Below are 20717 nucleotides of genomic sequence, written 5' to 3' on the forward strand. Positions count from 1 at the left end.
GGGCATCAGATAACATAGATGATGTACTGGATCATTATCCTGTTGTGGTTTTCAGGGGCAGATGTTTGCTGTAAAGCTACGATGATGCAGGTTTATTCAATTCTGGCTGATAGAAGCCTTCTTAGGTTCTCTGGTTACCTAAGTAAAGGAGGGGGTTCAAATGCACACTGTACACTCATGAATGTGCATGACATTCTACATAATAAAAGACCATCATCATATGATAAGGCCCAAATTCATCCATGTAAAATGTGAGATGGTTGGATTGCAAGGATAGATGAGGAAATGGGAGTGTTTGAGTACAACCTATTGTTCCTGCTTTTCTCTCTCATCAGGTTCCTTTATCCACTCTGTGCCTCGCCACGAAGTACCTGATATTTTAGAAGTGAACCTGCCTCGTGCTGAGCCCCAGGATGCTGGAGTGTACTCCGCCAGGTACATAGGAGGAAACCTCTTCACATCGGCCTTCACCAGGCTGATAGTCCGGAGTAAGTGATTGTAAGGCCACCCCCTGTGATGGTGTAGTGTTAGGGCTTTCAGTTATTTTATTTTATTTTATTTTTGTATCAGGGATTGAACTACTGAGCCACATCCCCATCTCTGTTCTATATTTAATTTAGAGGCAGGGTCTCTCTGAGTTGCTTAGCGCCTCACCATTGCTAAGGCTGGCTTTGAACTTTCGCTCTTCTTGTCTCCACCTCCTGAGCCACTGGGATTACAGGCATGTGCCACTGTGCCCGGCAGGACTTTCAGTTTTAAGGGAGGAAACTTACTCTTGTTACTTAACAAAAAAACAGGGATTGGTTGGAAAGACAACAAAGACTCTGAGAGAATTGATGAAAAAACCCAAAAGCAAGTTCCAGGAAAGATGGAAGCTCAGCGGTGGGGGAATGGGGAGTGCTTTCTCTCTAGGATGCTGCCATTACTGTACCTTAGCTCCCACAATGTACTTTCCTTTCAGATCTTGAATTCCCAGGAGAAAAGATGGGATCATCCTAACATATATCTGATTTCTATCAGCCTAGATTGAGGGGTTATGGGCAAGAGAGGAGCCACATGCTATAGACACCAGGGGCTCACACTTGAATAGCAGAATCATTCCTATTAAAAGGGGATTGCAGTGAGCAGGATAATCTCCCTGAAAAGTGTCTGCTATGGGGTGGGGTTAACTAGGTTAACCTCTAGTTAAACATTGTTTTCTAAAAAATCCCACATTTTTCAGGTCATTTAACTCTCAAATATCTTTTCTTTCCTTCTCTCTTTCCTTCCTTCCTTCCTTCCTTTCTTCCTTCCTTCCTTCCTTCCTTCCTTCCTTCCTTCCTTCCTTCCTTCCTTCCTTCCTTCCTTCCTTCCTTCCTTCCTTCCTTCCTTCTTTCCTTCCTTCCTTCCTTCGATTGAAGCAGGGATGCTTTACCATTGAGCTATATTCTCAGTTATTTATATTTTTTATTTTAAGACAGGGTCTCAGTAGCCAAGGCTGGTCTTGAATCTGAGATCCTTCTGCCTTAGCCTTTCAATTAACTGGAATTTCAGGAGTGTATACCACCACACTCAGCTAGTGAAAACATTTTTTACCTGTTATAACTATTGAAGTGGGACTTTCCATTAGCAATTTTTACATGAAATTTATCTACAGAAAGCAAAAGATTTGTCCTGGATTTTTTCCTGACTCTTAGGAAAAAATTAGGTTAGTTGTGATATTAAATATTCAGGTCTTCAGGTCTAAGTACATGAGCTGCTGTCATTCTTCCGAATACTATCTATGATTCATGAAGATAACACAAGTTAATAAATAAGTTAATTCATTTAGTAAATTAATTCATTCAGAACAATGTATTGATCATAACTCTAGACCAAGCATTGTATTAGTGTTGAGAAGAGTATAACAATATAAATCCCTGTCCCTTGGGTAATTACCAGTCAGAATTACATATAGAATTAGATAAACAAATGTGAATGGCAAGGAAATGATTTTCTTCACTACATTTAGATAGTGTCTAGTCTGATTCACTACAATGTTCCCAAGGAACTTAGAGTCTGGGGTAAATGGGGAACCTTGTCTAGGAACATCAGAAACTTCAGATTGATACATGGTTGTTTGACAGTGGAAACAATGGAATGGTTTTCCTATTCTCTGTTCTCACTAAACCTGTATGGCAAGCAATTCTCCAGTGAACGTCAGCTGGGTATCGTACAATTTAACTCAGTTCTGACTCTGTCTACCTGGAGGTGGCATCAGATCCCACCTGCTCAGGGCTGAGTTCCATGAGACTGCTCTCACCTGAAATGCCAATTGCCATCCGCAGGTTATGGCTTGTGCTTCTGACTGGCTGGCTGTAAATCAAAGTTTCTTAAGATTCTTTCCTCGTGTTTGATTAATTTGCTAGGACAGCTCAGAGAAATGTTCACATTTACCAGTTTATTATTGAGAATATTACAAAGGAAACAAATGAGCAACTGCGAGGAAGAGATGCATAGGGCACAGATACCCTCTAGGAACCTTTCAATGTGAAGCTCTCTGAACCCTGTCTTTTTGGATCTCATAGAGGCTCCCTTAGGCAGGTGTGATTATTTGAATCACTGGCCATTGGTGCCTTTGTGCCTGAATGTTGATCTCACACTGATGAACTTGGACTTGTGCCTACAGCCCTTACCCCCTTTCTGAAGATTGGCCGGGGTGGGGGGGTGGTGGTGGTACTGAGTGTCCCAACTCTCACATCATGCTTTGGTCTTTCTGGTGGTCAGCTCCTGATCTGAAGCTGTTTAGGGCTTCCTGGATACCAGTCACCTCATTAGCATACACAGGGAAGTCATCACTTTGGAGATTCCAAGGATTTTAGGAACTGTGTGCTGGGAACCAGGGGCAGAGACCAGTTAAGTATTTTTTAGTATATCACAACATCACAGTGGGATGAGCTTAAGTTGTTGGGTTTTTTTTAATGTGAGAACAAATAAAATTTAGTGTAGACTAAAACTTGAAACCCACCTGAATTTTCAAGATAAAGCAAAAGACTTAAAATACATTTTTGATATCCTGATTGCCTGGAGTGTGTGTTCTCTCCCCCTTATACTGTCAAGGAATTTTAATGAAAATATTTAAGAAGCACTGCTAATATCTGAAATCAATCTAAGGAAGTTTGAATTGGGCCAAAATCATCCTATTTGAGAATATTTCCCCCGGTATGATTTCTTTGATATTTAGTAAGAAATGAGGGAAGTTGAAGGCTTTTGTTCCCCTCATATAGCTGGAGAGTATCTTTCTGGGATGAATTGTAGACTAGGAGCTTAAAAGATTTTGTATTAAAAATAACATTGGTGGGGCTGGGGTTATGGCTCAGCTGTAGAGCACTCGCCTCACACGTGTAAGGTCCTGGGTTCGATCTTCAGCACTACATATAAATAAATAGTTATTGTGTCCAACTACAACTACAAAAATAAATATTTAAAAAAAATAACATTGGTTACATTTATTGCATTTCTTTTCAGTATAAATTTTCTCCCTGACAAAAAAAAATTTCACAGTAGTTTTTTTTTCTTTGTGCCAAGAATATTGTTATCTTAAAATACAGAATCACAAGGTTTTGAAGAAAATCACAGATGCCTAATTGCATACTTGTTGGTTATCAACAAAGTCCTGACTTCCCCATCCCTAAGAGATCACCCTATTGTCCCCTGAAGCTTTATTTTTTCCTCCTTTCTGGGATCAGGAGTGAGTCTGGGTTAGCTCCGTGGGTAGGCACAGGGCTGGAGGACAGTTCCATGTACACTGTCTACCATCATTTTAAACAGCCTGTGGTCTGGCTCTTGAGAAATCATTAATTGTGCAGACCCTTCCTCTCTTTATTAAGGAATATAAATATTGGCTTTTCCACAATTTTTGGCTTTATTACATGGAAGGCTGTAAGAAATGGTCTCTGTTGACAGGAGAGAATAATCTCTCCTGATTATTTTAGAATACTGATAGCCAGGCATTCTTGCGATAAGAGATGGTCAGGTTACATCTGCTATAGGCACAGGTCCAAGCTCACCTCTGTGAGATTAACATTCAGGGACAAAGACTAATTCCTTCTAAATGAGAAATGAAACCAAATTCCTGACCACAAAGCATCATCCCAGACCTGTTGGGTGTTCCTTATATAAGAAGTTAACCTCAGACCTCATGAACAACTTAAAATAGCCAAGTGTTGGAGGGAAGTTACCAGGAAAGATGATTCTTGAATTCCTCATCCTTGTGCTATTGGCTTGTGTCTCTTGTTTCACTTGTTTGCTGTGAGGTGGATGTCCTAGGCTGCTTCTTCCTTTTTAGCCTTATCCCTCCTTTATGTACTCAAGACCAGTGGTTCTCAAACTCTTGCATATGAGAGGAACACTGTGAAGGCTTGTTCGGCATAGACTACTAGGCTGACATCAGAGTTTCTCATTTAACAGGTTGTGGGTAGAGGATCTGTCTGAAGTTTGCATTTCCATGAGATTCCCTGGTGATGGAGATGCTGCCTATCAGGGACCACACTTTAAAAATTAAGGCTACAGTCTCTAATGGCACCTGCAGCTCCCTGAACATGCCAGACTCTTTCCCCATGCCTTGCCTTTGCCTGCCACACGTTTTCCAACCTTGTGTTTTTTGCTGCTAAGGTGGTCCTACAAATTCCACTCCTATCCCATGTCCTCTGGGAACCTTTCATTTGTGCCCTCTTGTACCTGCAAGATAAGATTTAGTATTTCTTGTCTTTGTTTCTATCATTAGTTACTGTTTAGGTATATCTCCTATGTTAGACTATTAGGGTGAGGAGCAGAGGCTATTTTATCTTCATTTACCCATGTCCACTAAAATGGTTGACACATAATGGGTGCTCAGTAAATGTTTGTTGAGTGATTGTACTTTGCTCACCACTATCTTGTTTCTCATAAAAAAGGATGCAAAGCTCAGAAGTGGGGACCTGAATGTCAGCGTGTCTGTACTGCTTGTATGAACAATGGTGTCTGCCATGAAGATACTGGGGAATGCATTTGCCCTCCTGGATTTATGGGAAGGACATGTGAGAAGGGTAAGTAGAGAGTCCTTGGTGAGTAAGCTGTGGATTTAAAAAGCAATCACTAATTGGATCTAGAATTCTAAATCTGGGCATCAAGAATGGAAGCTAAATGGCTTCTATTAGTCTATATGCTGCCTTTGCAAGAATTAAAAAATGATACCCTTTCCAAAAGATGCTTTATTACCAGCCACTCTAAAGCTATAACGAATACACAAGTCCATGATGCCTATAATGTGAATGTTATCACCTTGGTTTGTGCAGTGCATAACTTGTGAAACGGAGTGGCAGCCTTGATATCCTGTCTGTGAGGCAGTATGACTGTGTGTAAAATGGGCCATAAATGTGTGCTCATCCTGTCCAAGCCTAGTAGTCTGAGATCAGACTACCTTTTCTGTTCACCTGTCTGAGAGATTCCTTTTTTAAAAAAAATCCTTCATTTCAAGTAGTTGTAATTGGACTCTCAATCAGCTTTTTTTTGTTCCCCCAAAGCTTGTGAACTACACACATTCGGCAGAACTTGTCAAGAAAGGTGTAGTGGACCAGAGGGATGCAAGTCCTATGTGTTCTGTCTCCCAGACCCTTATGGCTGTTCCTGTGCCACAGGCTGGAAGGGTCTGCAGTGCAATGAAGGTATGCACCAGTCACTCCCTTGATGGTAAAACATTCTAGCTGGTGTGCAAAGGAGATGCAGTTTGCTGGAAATCAAAGTAGGACCCACCTGGACAGCACAGTCAACCATCTGTTGCTGGGATACAGGGTTTTAAATCACAGATGCTTTCATTCAAGAGAAATGATGCTTTCATAACGAGACTGTGCATGTCATAAGTGCATCTCAGACACATCGCCTGAGGATTGTATTAAAACACAGGTTGTGATTTGGTAGGTTTGGAATGGGGGCCTGAGGTTCTGCATTTCTAACAAGCTTCCAGATGCTTCTATTTCTGTTGAATTTTAGATCAGTCTTTGAATAAGAAGATCTTGGAAGATGTGTGTGTGTTTGTTGTATTTCAGTGAACCACAAAAATCAGTTTTGGGGTCAGATCCAAACCAAGGTTCAAAAATGAAAAAGTTATGATCTTATCATCTATGGACCTTATTCAAGCATTTGGTGATTACAGTCATCAAGTTAACTAACATCTCTGTTCCCTCACATAATTATCTTTTTGTGTCTGTGATGACAATATTTAAGACCTATTCTCTTAGAAAATCTCAAATGCACAATATAGTGTTTATTAACTGCAGCTACTATGCTGTACATCTCCAGAACTATTCATCCTGCAAAACAAGCTTTGTACCATTTGACCAACATCCTGCCCTCTCCCACCCCCAGTTGATGGTATCCACTATTGGACTTTGCTTCTATGAGTTTGACTTTTTTAGATTCTACTTGTGAGAGATCATGTAGTCTCTGCCCTGCTGAGCCTGGCTTATTTCATTTACATCATATCTTCCAGATTTAACCATGTTTTCAAAAATAACAGGATCTCCTATCATTTTGAGGGATGAATATTACTCCTCTGTGTGAGAGCACATACCTTTTTGAGATATCAATTTCATTTCCAGAAAGTAAGATTACTGGATCACATGTGTTATGGTTTAGATATGAAGTGTTCTTCAAACGCTCATGTGTGAGACAGTGCAATAAAGTTTAGAGGTGAAATGGTAAGTTGATGAGAATTTTAACCTAATTAGTGTGTTAATCCACTGATAGGGATTAACTGAGTGGTAACTATAGGCAGATAGGGTGTGACTGGAGGATTTAGGTCACTGGGGATATGCCTTTGGGGTTTATATTTTGTCCCTGGTGAACAAGAGCTATCTCTCTGCTTTCTGATTGTCCTGCCTTAAGCTCTGGAGCTATTTTCCTTCATTGTGTCCTTCTGCCCTGATGTTGTGCCTCATCTTGGGCCCAGAACAATGGAGCCAGCCATGTTTGGACAGAAACCTCCAAAACCGTGAGCTCCAAAATAAACATTCTTCCTCTAAAATTCTTCTTGCCAAGTGTTTTCATCACAGCAGTGAAAAGGTTGACTAAAACAATATGAGAATTCTATTTTTTATATTTTAAAGGAATTTCCACATTGTTATTCATATTTACTTTCCAATCAACAATGTGCAAGGATTTCCTTTTCTCTATATCTTCACCAACACTTACCTCTTGTCTTATTGATAATAGTTATTCTAACAGGTTGCAAGGTGATAGCTCATTGTTGAAATGTGCTTCCCTGACAATCAATGATATCAAACAGTTTTTCATATTCATATTGGCCATTTGTATGTTATCTTTTGAGAAATGTCTATTCAGATTCTTTGCCCATTTTTTGGGCATTTTTAAAGTTTGTTCTAATTAGTTATACATGTCAGCAGAATGCATTTCAATCATTATACACAAATGGAACACAACTATTCATTTCTCTGATTGTACACGATGTAGAGTTGTACCATAAGAGCAATCATACATGTACCTAGGTAATGATGTCCTTCTCATTCCACCATCTTTCCTGCTCCCATGCCTCCTCTCCTCCCCTCCCCTTCCCTCCCCTCCCCTCCCCTCCCCTCCCCTCTATCCCCTTTGCCCAATCAAAGTTCCTCCATTCTCCCCATGTGCCCCCTCCTCCAATTATGAGTCAGCATCCACTTATCAGAGAGAACATTCGGCCTTTGGGTTTTGGGGATTGGCTTACTTTGCTTAGGATGATGTTCTCCAACTCCATTCATTAACCTTCCTTTGCCCATTTTTAATCAGATTAATTTCGTGCTTTTGAGTTGGGTTCTTTATGTATTGGGGATATTAACCCCTTATCAGATGTATAGTTTGGAAATACATTCTACTATTCTATTCATTGCTTCTTAACTCTGTTGTTTCCTTTGCTGTATCAAAGATTTTTAATTTGATGCAATCCTATTTGTCTATTTTTTGCATTTGTTTTCTGTATTTTTAGGATCATGTCAAAATAAAACAAAACAAAATTGCCCAGACTGGTGTCAAAAACATTTTCAGAATGTTTTCTTCTAGTAGCTTTATAATTTCAGGTCTTACATTTTAGTCTTTAATTTACCTTGAGTTGATTTTTGTATATGGGGAGAGATGGCGACCTAATTTTTTTTTTCTTGTAGTTATCTAGTTTCCCAGCATCTTTTGTTAAAGAGATTATCCTTTCCCCATTTTGTGTTCTTGGTATCTGTGTAGAATCATTAGACAGAAAATACGTGGATTTATTTATGGGCTCTCTGATCCACTGACCTACATGTTTATAGTACTAAGTACTGTAAACAGTGCTTCACCACTAAGCTACACTTTTGCCCCTTTTATTTTTAATTTTGAGACAAGGTCTCTCTAAGTTGCCCTGGTTGGATTTGACCTTGCAATCCTCCTGCGTCAGCCTCCGGAGTTGCTTTGATTCCTTTGAGGAATGTTGATTTTGTTTTACTTTCATAAGCAATTAACTAGGTAGAACTTGAGCTGCAAACTTTGACTCTTAGTCGTCAGGTCAAACTCAGGTCAGGTCTTTAATCTTTAGCTGGGCTACTTTGAATCGGTCCTGAATATGTGTGGTTCAAGGGTCAGCCAAAGATTTGAGTCTTCTCTCTGATTCTCCCTTTCTGAGGTTTTCCTTCTTACACTCCAGTGGCTATAGTTGTCCCAGCTCTGTCCTCTGATTTGTCAGGCCTGTAAGACTACAGGTTTTCTTTGGAGTTTTAATCATCCTGTGTGGTGTCAGTTGTACCCAAGAATTAAGCAAAAAGCTGAAAAATGAGAAACATACCATTATGTCTTTCAAATTTCATTTTCTCTGTTTTTTTCTTTTTTTCTATGTTTCAGTGCTTTCAATTATTATTATTATTTTTTTTTCTGGTAGGAACTTATTCAACTCTTTGGAAGCAGAACTCTCCAACCTTTTAAGTTCCTGGTAATTCACATCAATCACTTACTACCTTATATGAATCAGCACAGTTGATAGCTGGGAGGGAAAACTAGAACCAGTTACTCTCAGCCTCTGTTTCCTCCTTTCCCTGTGTTAACAGTGGTTGTGGTGTCTTCGTTTACAGCATGCCTCCCTGGTTATTACGGGCCAGATTGTAAGCTGAGGTGCAGCTGCACTAATGGGGAGACGTGCGACCGGTTCCAAGGGTGTCTCTGCTCTCCAGGATGGCAAGGGCTCCAGTGTGAGAAAGAAGGTAAAGCAAGGTAACACTGTAGACAGGGACATGCTCACTGCGTCTCCACAGAGCTGTCCTGGTGGGGCTCTTGCCCCAGGATCCTCCCACTACTTCCATTTCCCTCCAGAAGTTAAGAAGAATTTATTGTAAAACTAAAAACTAGCATTCAAATTCTCTTCTTTGGTCCTTATTTTATCTTTAAATTCCTTGTCGCATAGCAAGTGAGGACGGGCCTATTCAGACTCATAGATCAAATTCAATCCACTGTTTTTAACAGATTTCTTGAGATATAATTGTTATTCCATAATGCTCACTTTTTAAAATTAATTTTTTATTTATATTTGACAGCAGAATGCATTACAATTCTTATTACACATATAGAACACAATTTTTCATATCTCTGGTTGTATACAAAGTATATTCACACCAATTTGTGTCTTCATACATGTACTTTGGATAATAATGTCTATTACAATTATAATCTACAGTTCAATGTTTTTAAAGTATATTTAGAATTGTGCAATTATAACCATAATCTAATTTTAGGTAATTTTCAACATGCAAAACCCAAACCTCTTGTATCGATTAGCAATAAATTTTATTATCCCCTCCCAGTATCTGACAATCATTAATTTACTTTGTCTGTAAAGATTTTATGCCAATAAAAAAAAGAATCATATGGTCTTTTGTAGCTAGCTTTTTTCATTTCCATTACCTTTTTTTAAATGTTTGTGTTATAGAATGTATCAGTATCTAATTCTTTTTCATTTTCTACTGTTATTGTAAATAAAAATTATATTGGAACACAGCTACACCCGTTAATTTACCATATATAGACACTGGCTGCTGTTATGCTACCAGGGCAGACTGTACAGTTACTACAGAGAATGTGGCTTGTAGAGCTAAAAATACTTGCTTTCCTTACAGAAAGTTTGCTAATCAATACCCACAAAATATGCTTTTTTTTTAAATTGAGAGGCATACCTTTTATATATTTTAAAAATATAAAAAATGTTACTTCTTCAATCATAATTTTTTAAAAAGATATACATTCAGTGAAATCTACACTCAGATTAAGACAGAGTCTTTTCTCTTGTTAGTTTTGAAATCAGAAATATAGGGAGGAGGATATCAAAAATTGGTTTTCCCAAAGGCTTTTAAACTCTTTAGCTTTATACATTTTCTTTTTTCTAAGTCTGGACTTAGCAGCCAGGCAGAGATTAAGTGCTGAGAAGGAAGGAAATGCCTTAGGTACCAGGGAATTGAATTGAAAACAGGCAATTCATAAGTTAAAGAATTTGGATTTTTTACTTTACTGCTTCCTTTCTGTTCTAAGGTTCATGCTGCAAAATGTATGCTTCTGCTTGGGCAACCCTAACACAAGTTTGCACTCTCCCTAAGTCCCTGCTTTCAAAGAGCAGCTCCCTTCCACTATTCCCCACTCCTCAAGCACATCCCCTTCACCTCTGACCAACTTCAAAAAATGCAAGAATAAAGGAATGGAATGCTTTTAAAGTGTCAAAGTACTTTTTAAAAAATTCCTCCTCGAACAGCTACTTAGATTCCAAAATTCTGTAGCTTCTCTAATCATCTCTCCATGTCTATCCATGTCAATTTAAGCCTGAGAAATGAGATATCAGGATGAAATATCAATATTGATGTATTTACTTTGACTTCACCTTTTCCCACCACCAATATGCAAGAGCACATAAATTACAGCTGCTCTTAGGGCACCTCTGTCTCCTGTTATATTTTACTAAGTATTAGACAAGTTTTGCTTATAAGCAAAAATAATTAAAATGGTTTCAGCACCATAATGAAAACACAAATAACCAGGATGAGAGCAGACTTCATGGATCAGCAAGGCTTTTATTCAGCAGTGGAGCAAGGCATCAGAGGGGCTCATTTTCTGGGTAGAAAACAGCCACTGGTTATAAGAGGGGCCTGGGTTTCATAGGTTACACTGAGGTGTGACTTAATTATTGACAGAACATGTCAGTTTGGGCCCTTAGGAAATAGGTTGTGAGAATTTGAAACTTGTTTTTACTGGGCAGGAATGGAGGGTCTCGGTGCTTATCTTTTTTCCTCCAGGGGTTATTGTATAGTAAAGGATCAATGTTTATCCAGGGACTGCCATTTTTAGGATTGATGTGTGCTTCCTTCTCAGGATTGTCTTGTCACTGGGAAAGGATTTATTGGGAAAGGATCAATGTTTTGCCTTCTTCCTCCTTCCCTTCTCCACATTGTGTCGGGGCGATCAGTTCCCATATCCTTTACTGACCTATGCCAATCTGTTTTCTGTGCTCTACCAAGATGCCTGAAACTGGGTACTTTATAAAATAGACTTCTTTAACTGAAATTTCAAGATCGGGTGGTCCCATCTGTTTGGGCTCTAGTGAGTTTCATGGCAGATGGCAGGAGTGTATACAGAAGAGATCACATGATATGGCAGGAAGGCAGAGAGATTCCGGGATCAGGTTCACTGTTTTTATATTAACCTACTCTTGAGGGAACTAAACGGGGTCCCAAAAGTACCGCATTAACACCTTCTGAGGATGGCACCCCTAATTTCCTAATTATCTTGCACTAGATCCCAACACTTAAAACCCAACACTGAGGATCAAGTTACCAGCAGATGAATCTTTGGGGGGCACACTTAAGCCATATCCAATACATACTCACAATGGATCATTTAAATCACAAATGGCAAGTTTCCCTAAGATGCTGAAGTTCAGAATGATATTATTGCATTTCAGCATAATTCATTCTCTACTGTGCAGATATTAGGCAAGGAAGTCTGATCCCTTTACCTTTGTTAATACCAGAGACATTTTTTTCCCCCTTCATTATTGGCAGCACTACTTTGGAGTTGGCTGCTGACTAGAATTTGATTTTGAGAAGTTACATTTCACATCACTTCTTTGAACTGTTTATTATTTAAATCACCTTTTCCTTCTAACTTATGTGTCACTTTTAGACTTCCCAATCACTGAGATAGTTTTCATTTACCCCAACTAAGAATAATGCTGTTGATTAGCAACATTGTATGGTCATTTGCTAAGTGGAAGAAACTAGAATTTGCCTTTTGGTTTTGAAATAATACTCTTAATAAGCAAGACAGGGACTGAACTGCACAGTCAGGGGAAGATGTGGCCATGAGGATTATTTTAATATTGAGACTCCTTCTCCTAGGTCCACTGAGAGAACGTAGCCCTATGGTGAAGAGTGTAGACGTTAGATTTATAAAGGGCTAGGCTTGATTCTGGCCTCGGAGCCTCTGTCTCCTCATCTATAAAATAGAGACCACAATAGCACCCACCTCACGTGTTTATTATGTAATGATAAAATATTTGTAAATCTCTTGCACTGTGCATGACTTGCTGAACTAGCTATTTTATTATTATTATTATTATTGCTGCTGCTGCTGGGTTCAGGATCAGATTTCATGGCTCTCTTTTCTTCATTCAGGCATGCCGAGGATGACGCCAAAGATAGAGGATTTGCCAGATCATATAGAAGTAAACAGTGGTAAATTTAATCCCATTTGCAAAGCCTCTGGCCGGCCACTACCTGCCAATGAAGAAATGACCCTGGTGAAGCCAGATGGGACAGTGCTCCAAGTAAGAGCCACTTTTAATCTGCCTTCCAGATACCATGAGATGGTTTCAGTATGGTAATCACTCTCTCAAGGCTAGATTTTCACTCAGTGTTTACATCCTCCTTGGCCAGCATGCTTTGATAAAATGCCATATTCTGGTGGATGCAAGACAGACGCAGAGCAGCCTCACTAGTTTCTTCTGCATGGCCAGTTCTGCAGTGTGAGGTTGGGAATATGCCACCATTGCAGGGTCAATGGAGCTGTGTACCAAGGATGGAAGGTGTCCTACAGAACTGTCCAACTCTGTGTGGCGAGCTGGATGTACATACCACACTGTGCATACATGCCACACTGCAAGACTCTGCCCTCACCATATCCCCACATCGGTAACTCCTCATATTCAGGAAATGTAAGGTGGCCCGTACATTCATGTACTACTAGGACATGGAGTTTTACTGACTGGTCTACTCCTATCGTGCTTTTCAGAGCAGCAATTATGGGAGTATAGAAGAGGAAAGTTCAGCATGATCCATTTGACTCTACATGGAAAGGTCTTGAATCTCCTTTCCACATCTCCACTTCAGAAACCATGCTCCCCAGAACCCCTTAGATCTGAGTGCCTTTCTTAGGATTCCCTGTACATCTTCACTTTGCTCTCCTAGTTAGGGCTGTGCCACAGCACTTCTATTTTGCTGGATAGGACTGATCTAACTATCCAACATCTTCCTTTCTCTCTCCCAGCCATTCCAAATGTAGCAGAGAAAGGAGCTAGGCTAAATTTTTTCATGTTATACGCAATCCTTGGAAAGTTAATGGCTTAATTAATTAATAGAAAGTTATAGATTTTGAAATAAAGATGACCGAAAAATCAACTTGTCTAAAGACAGGTATGAGGGACCTCTTGGGAGCAGGGTATATAAAGTTCTCCGTTACCATTGTCCACACATCGATTGTTTCTAACCCCAAACAATGAATGCATTAGGTAGAAAAAACTAATGGACAGTTCCCAAAAATCTTGGTGGCTTTACCATGAGCTAGTAGAAGTAATGCCCACCTTCCAGTAACAATGAATCATACTATTCTAACTTATTTTTTTAATCCTTTATTTTTATTTTAAAAAATTTAACTGATACATAAAATTGTACATGTACATAGGTCACTGTATGATACTTTGATGCATGTTTACATTGTATAATGTTCAAATGAAGGTAAGTACATCCATATTCTTATCGAACACTACCCAGTCAGCTTACTGGATAATAGAACCACAAATCTTTTTTCTATCTAATCCTAGAATTGTGTGTGCATTCTTTCTTTCTTATTTGTTTATTTACTTACTTATTTTTGTGGTACTGGGATTGAACATAGAGCCTTGTTCATGCTAGGCAAGGGCTCTTTAGTACCTCTTTTTTTTTCTTTATTTCCTTTCCTTCCCTTCTCTTTATTTTTGTCATTGGAGATTGAACCCAGGGGCACTTGATTACTGAACTATATCCACAGCCCTTTTTATTTTATTTTGGAATAGGTTCTCACTAAGTGACGGAGACTGACCTCTTACTTGTGTTGTTCTTGCATCAGCTTTCAGGATAGCTGAGATTACAGCCCTCTCCACCAGTCCCAGCTAATGTAGTACCTGTTAATCAACATCTTCACATCCTTCCGCCCCTCTACTCTTTCCAGCCTCTGGTAAACATTCTACTCTCAACTTCTGTGAAATGAACTTTTTTTAGACTTCCCATAGAAGTTAGATCATGTAGTTCTTGCCTTTTTTTTTGTGCATGAATTATTTCACTTAATATAATGACCTCCAGTTCCGTCCAGGTTATCAAGAACGACAGGATTTCAACCATTTTATGTCTGAATAGTATTCCATTGTGTCTACTGCCATATTTTCTTCATTCATCCGTTGTTGGAGACAGGTTGTTTCCATTTATTGGCTATTGTAAATAGTACTGCAATAAACATGGGTGTACAGATGTCTCTTTAGCATAATGAGTTCATTTCCTTTGGATATGTACCCAATAGTGGAATTTATGGTATTTCTATTTTTAATTTTTTTTTGAGAAACCTCTATACTGTTGTCTACAATGGCTGTATTGATTTTCATTCCCACCAAAAGTGTTCAAGCCTTTCCTTTTCTCCACATCCTTGCCAACACTTGGCAAGGTTATGCTTTTTTTTTTTAACAGACATTCTAACGGGAATGAGGTTTTGAGACCTCAGTGGTGAGTATAAGCTAGAAGAACAAAATGAAAAGTATAGGGAGACTCACAGCACATCTCTAATGACCACTGAAGTTCAGTATTATTTCATGTACCTGTTGGCCATTTGTATGTTTTCCTTTGAGAAATGTCTACTCGAGTGTATCATCCACTAATAATCTCTTGTCACATATATAGTTTACAAATGTTCCCTCTCATATATAGCTTGTCTTTTCACTTCAATGACTTTTGACCTCTGTTGAGGTCAAAAGCTATCTACTATGATGTAATTGCCTATGTCCAGTTTTGCTTCTGTCTCCTGGGCTTTGGATCTTCTCAAACCCTGCCCAGGCCTATGTCACCAAGAACTTCCTTTGTGTAGTCTTCTAGTAGTTTCATAGATTTAATTATTACTTCATTTATTAATTCATTTATTAATTATCATTCCATTTTAATTTGATATTTCTATATTTTTGTATATGATGAGAGAGAGAGGGAGTAGTTTTGTTCTTCTGCATTTGGATATCCAATTTCCTCCTTACTGAAAAGACTGTTTTTTTTTCCAGTGCAAATTCTCAGCAATTAGTCAAGATCAGTTGGCTGCCAATGTGTGGGCTTACTTCTAGGCTCTCTATATGGCTCCATTGGTCTATGTGTCTAATTTTGTGCCAAGACTAATGCTGTTTTAAAATCTGTAGCTTTGTAGTCTAGTTTGAAGTCAAGTAGTGTAAAACCTTCTACTATATTCTTTTTGCTCAGTATTTCTTTGGCCATCTGCAGTGTGTGTGTATGGTTTCTTAAAATTTTAGGATTTTTTAAAAAGTTCTTTTAAGTTATACATGTCAGTAGAGTATATTTTGATATATTTTCACAAACAGCACATCTTATTCTAATTAGGATCACAGTCTTGTGGTTGTACATAATGTGGAGATTCATTGTGGTGTATTTATGTGTGTACTTAGGAACTTTAAGTCAGATTCATTTCATTGTCTTTCCTATGGAATAACATTGGTCATGTAATCATATATGCACGTAGGAAAGTAATGTCTGATTCATTCTACTGTCTTTCCTATTCCCATTTCCCCTTCCTTCTCTTCATTCCCCCTTGTATAATCCAAAGCACTTCTATTCTTCTCTACCACCAACCCTGCCCGCTTATTGTGAGTTAGCATCTACATATTAGGGAGAACATTCATCCTCTGGTTTTTGGGGATTGGCTTATTTTACTTAGCATGATAGTCTCCAGTTCCGTGAATTTACTGGCAAGTGCCATAATTTCATTTCTCTTTATGGCTGAGTAGCATTCCCTTGTGTATATATACCACATTTTCTTGATCCATTCATCTATTGAAAGGTACCTAGGATGGTTCATTGTTTAGCTCTTGTGAATTGACCTGCTGTAAACATTGATGTGGCTGTGTCACTGTAGTATACTGATTTTAAGTCCTTTGGATCTATGCCAACGAGTGGGATAACTGGGTCAAATGGTGGTTCCATTTCAAATTATCTCAGGAATCTCCACACTCCTTTCCAGATTGGTTGTACCAATTTCCAGTCTCACTAGCAATGTATGAGAGTCCCTTTTCCCCCACATTCTCACCAACATTTATTATTACTTGTATTCCTGATTGTTGCCATTCTGACTGTAGTGAGATGATATTGCAGTGTAGTTTTAATTTTCATTTCTCTAATTGCCAGAGATGTTGAACATTTTTTCATATATTTGTTGATTCCTCATATTTCTTCTTCTGTGAAATGTCTATTTAGTTCCTTTGCAAATTTATTAATTGGATTATTTTTATGTGTGTGTTAATTTTTGTTTTAGTTCTTTATATATCCTGGAGATTAATTCTCTATTTGAGGTGCAAGTAGCAAAAAAAAATTTTTTTTTTTTGGCACTTTAGGAGTCTTATTGAGGAAGTTCCTAAGTCAACATGATTCAGTGTTGGGCCTATACTTTGTTCTAGTACATGTAGGGTCTCTGGTCTAATGCCTAGGTCTTTGATCCATTTTGAGTCGAGTTTTGTGCAGAGTGAGAGAAGGGTTAAATTTTATTTTGCTACATATGGATTTTCAGAATCCCCACAACATTTGTTGAAGAGGCTATGTTTTCTCCAATGTATATTTACGGTGCCTATTGTCAAGTATGAGATAACTGTATTAATATGGGTTTGTCTCTATGTCTTTTTTTCTGTACCACTGGTCTTCATGTCTATTTTGGTACTAATACCATGCTGTTTTTGTTGTTATAGCTCTGTAGTATAGTTTAAGGTCTGGTGTTGTGATGCCTCCTGATTCACTTTTCTCTCTAAGGACTGCTTTGTCTATTTTGGGTCTCTTATTTTTTCCAAATGAATTTCATGATTGCTTTTTCTATTTCTATGAAGAATGTTGTTAGTATTTTAATAAGAATTTCATTAAATCTTTGTAATGGTTTTGGTAGTATGGCCATTTTGACAGTGTTAATTCTGCCTATCCAAGCGCAGGGAGATTTTTCTGTCTTCTAAGGTCTTCTTCAATTTCTTTCTTTAGTGTTCTATAGTTTTCATTGTAGAGGTCTTTCACTTATTTTGTTAGATTAATTCTCAAGGATTTTTTTTTTTTTGAGGCTATTGTGAATGAGATAGTTTCCCTAATTTCTCTTTCGGCTGATTCATCATTTGTGTATAGGAAAACAATTATTTATGGATGTTAATTTTATATCACGCTACTTTGTTGAATTCATTTATGAATTCTACAATTTTCTGGTGGAGTTTTTGGGTCTTCTAAATATAGTATCATTTTGTCAGCAAATAGAGATAGTTTCAGTTCTTTTCCTATATATATCCCTTTAATTTCTTTTTTAAAAAATTTTAAAAATACTTATTATTTTTTAGTTGTATCTGGACACATTATCTTTATTTCATTCTTATATGGTGCTGAGGATTGAACCCAGGGCCTCACACATGCTAGGTGAGCGCTCTACCGCTAAGCCACAACCCCAACCCCAACCCCATGGGGCACTCCTCTTTAATTTCTTTCTTTGGCTTAATTGCTCTGGCTAGAGTTTCCAGGACCATGTTAACTAGAAGAATTGAAAAAGGGCATCCTGTCTTGTTCCAGTTTTTAGAGGGACTGCTTTTAATTGTTCTCCATTTAGAATGATATTGGCCTTGGATTTAGCATATATAGCTTTTACAATGTTGAGGTATATTTCTACTATCCCTAGTTTTTCTAGTGTTTGGAGCATGAATGGATGCTGTATTTTGTCAACTGCTTTTTTTTTTTTTTTGCATCTATTGAGATAAACTTGTGATTTTTGTCTTTATATCTATTGATGTGGTGAAATACATTTATTGATTTCCATATGTTGAAAAAACCTTGCATTCCTGGAATGAAACCCACTTGATCATGGTGCACTATCTTTTGAATGTGTTTTTGAATGCGATTTTCCAGTATTTCATTAACATTTTTGCATTTATGTTCATTAGGGATATTGGTGGGAAGTTTTCTTTCCTCAATGTCTTTGTCTGGTTTGGGAATCAGGATGATACTAGCTTTCATGAGATTGGAAAGTTCCCTCCTTTTCTATTTCATGGCATAGTTTGAGGAGAATTGGTGTAAATTCTTCTCTGAAGGTCTGGTAGAACTTTTGAGATTTGTCTGGTTCTGGGCTTTTCTTTCTTGGTAGACTTTTGATGGCATCTTCAATTTCATTGCTTGAAATGAATTTGTTTAAATTTTCTGTGTCCTTCTGGTTCAATTTGGGTGGTCATATGTCTCTAGAAATTTGTTGATATCTTCAAGACTTTCTATTTTCTTGGAGTATTAAATTTTCAAAATAGTTTGATTATTCTCTGTATTTCAGTGGTGTCTATGGTGATATTTCTTTTTTCATCACAAATTTTAGAAATTTTTTCTTTCTCTTGGTTAGCATGGCTAAGGGCTTATCAATTTTATTGATTTTTTCCAAAAAATCAACTTTTTGTTTTGTTGATCTCTTGAATTGTTTTTTCAATTTCAATTTTATTCATTTTAGCCCTGATTTCAATTATTTCTTTTCTTCTATGACTTTTGATGTTGATTTGTTCTTCTTTTTCCAGGGCCTTGAGATGTAATGTTAGGTTATTTAATTTGTGACTTTCTATTCTTTTAATGAATGAACTCAGTGCTATAAACTTTCCTTTTAGAACCACCTTCATAGTGTCCCAGAGATTTTGATATGTCGTGTTGCTGTTCTCATTTACCTCTAAATATTTTTTAATTTCATCCCTGATTTTTTTTCTGCTATCCATGGATCATTCAGTATTATATTATTTAGTCTCCAGGTATTAGAATAGCTTCTATTTTTTGTTATGTCATTGATTTCTAATTTCATTCCATTATGATCTGTTAGAATGCAAGATATTATCTCTATTTTTTTTGTATTTGCTAAGCATCACTTTGTGGCCTAAAATGTAGTTTATTTTAGAGACCGGTCTATGTGCTGTTGAGAAGAAAGTGTATTCAGTTATTGATGGATGAAATATTCTATATGTCTGTTAAGTCTAAATTATTAATTATATGTTTTAGTCCTATAGCTTCTCTATTTAGTTTTTATTTGGAAGATTTATCCAGTGATTAGAGAGGCGTGTTAAAGTCACACAGTATTATTGTGTTGTGGTCTATTTGATTCTTGAAATTGATAAGGGTTTGTTTGAAGTACATAGATGCTCCATTGTTTGGGGCATAAATATTTATAATTGTTATATCTTGTTGATGTATAATTCCCTTAAGCAGTATTAAAAGCTTTTCTGATTAACTTTGGTTTAAAGTCCACTTTATCTGATATGAGGGTAGAAACTCCTGCTTGTTTATGAGATTAATGCTTCAGATCTGATGATGCAAGGAAAACTTCCACAATAAACAAAAACTAAAAAAATTCACAACTAGAAAGCTTTCACTACAAAATATACTCAATAAAATATTTCATGAAAAATAAAACTGAAAACCAGCAAAGAGAGGATAATCACCTGGTTTTCTAGTTACACTCTGGGTCATGTGATGAGCCTCTGCTCACTGTGTGCTTGATAATGTCCCTGATCACTGTCCTCTCTGTTTTAAGACATGCCTTAGTGCCATCCAAAATGTGGGTTCTCTTAATCTCCCTCTCTGACTTGCCCATGGTAGATGGCATCAGCTGTTGGTGCCAGCAATAAAGACATCTGATCCTAGGATTTTTTGGATAGACTTTTCATGACTAATTCAATTATATTATTTTTTATTAGTTTGTTCAGGTTTTCTAATTCTTTATAATTTAATCTTAGTAAGGTATATGTATCCAGGAATTTTTCCATTTTGTTGGTGTATAATAATGTCTAATGATTGTTGGCATTTATATGGTATTGGTTGTCTCTTTTTTTCATACCTGATTTTATCAGAGTCATCTTTTTTGTTCCTAGTCTGGCTAAGGGTTTGTTAATTTTTTAAATCTTTTCAAAGATCCAGTTCTTCATTCATTGATTTTTTTTCTGCATTCTTCTTTTCAGTCTCTATTTCATTTATTTCTGCTCTGATCTTCATTATGTCTTTCCTTTTACTAATTATGGGTTTCTTTTGTTTTGTTTTTCTAGTTCCTTGAGGTATAGTGATAATTTGTTCAAGACCTTTCTGTTTTGATTACTATGAACTTCCCTTTTGATACTGCTTTATCCCATAGGTTTTGGTATATTAGTTCCATTTTCATTTGTTTCAAGAAATTTTTAA

The 20717-nt window shown here is 37.4% G+C and overlaps 1 protein-coding gene across 2 annotated transcripts in view; it reads left to right on the forward strand.

The window, feature by feature from the left end:
* Tek (TEK receptor tyrosine kinase) overlaps positions 1 to 20717 on the forward strand; it is a 111493-nt gene that overhangs the window by 52315 nt on the left and 38461 nt on the right. For both annotated transcript variants that reach the window (XM_005334184.5, XM_005334185.5), the window contains exons 4-8: positions 336 to 488; positions 4914 to 5045; positions 5523 to 5663; positions 9084 to 9212; positions 12663 to 12814. In XM_005334184.5, the coding sequence (XP_005334241.2) occupies positions 336 to 488; positions 4914 to 5045; positions 5523 to 5663; positions 9084 to 9212; positions 12663 to 12814 (707 nt within the window). The remainder of the gene's footprint in view (positions 1 to 335; positions 489 to 4913; positions 5046 to 5522; positions 5664 to 9083; positions 9213 to 12662; positions 12815 to 20717) is intronic.

This window comes from Ictidomys tridecemlineatus, chromosome 4, assembly GCF_052094955.1.
Source record: "Ictidomys tridecemlineatus isolate mIctTri1 chromosome 4, mIctTri1.hap1, whole genome shotgun sequence".
Taxonomy (NCBI): domain Eukaryota; kingdom Metazoa; phylum Chordata; class Mammalia; order Rodentia; family Sciuridae; genus Ictidomys; species Ictidomys tridecemlineatus.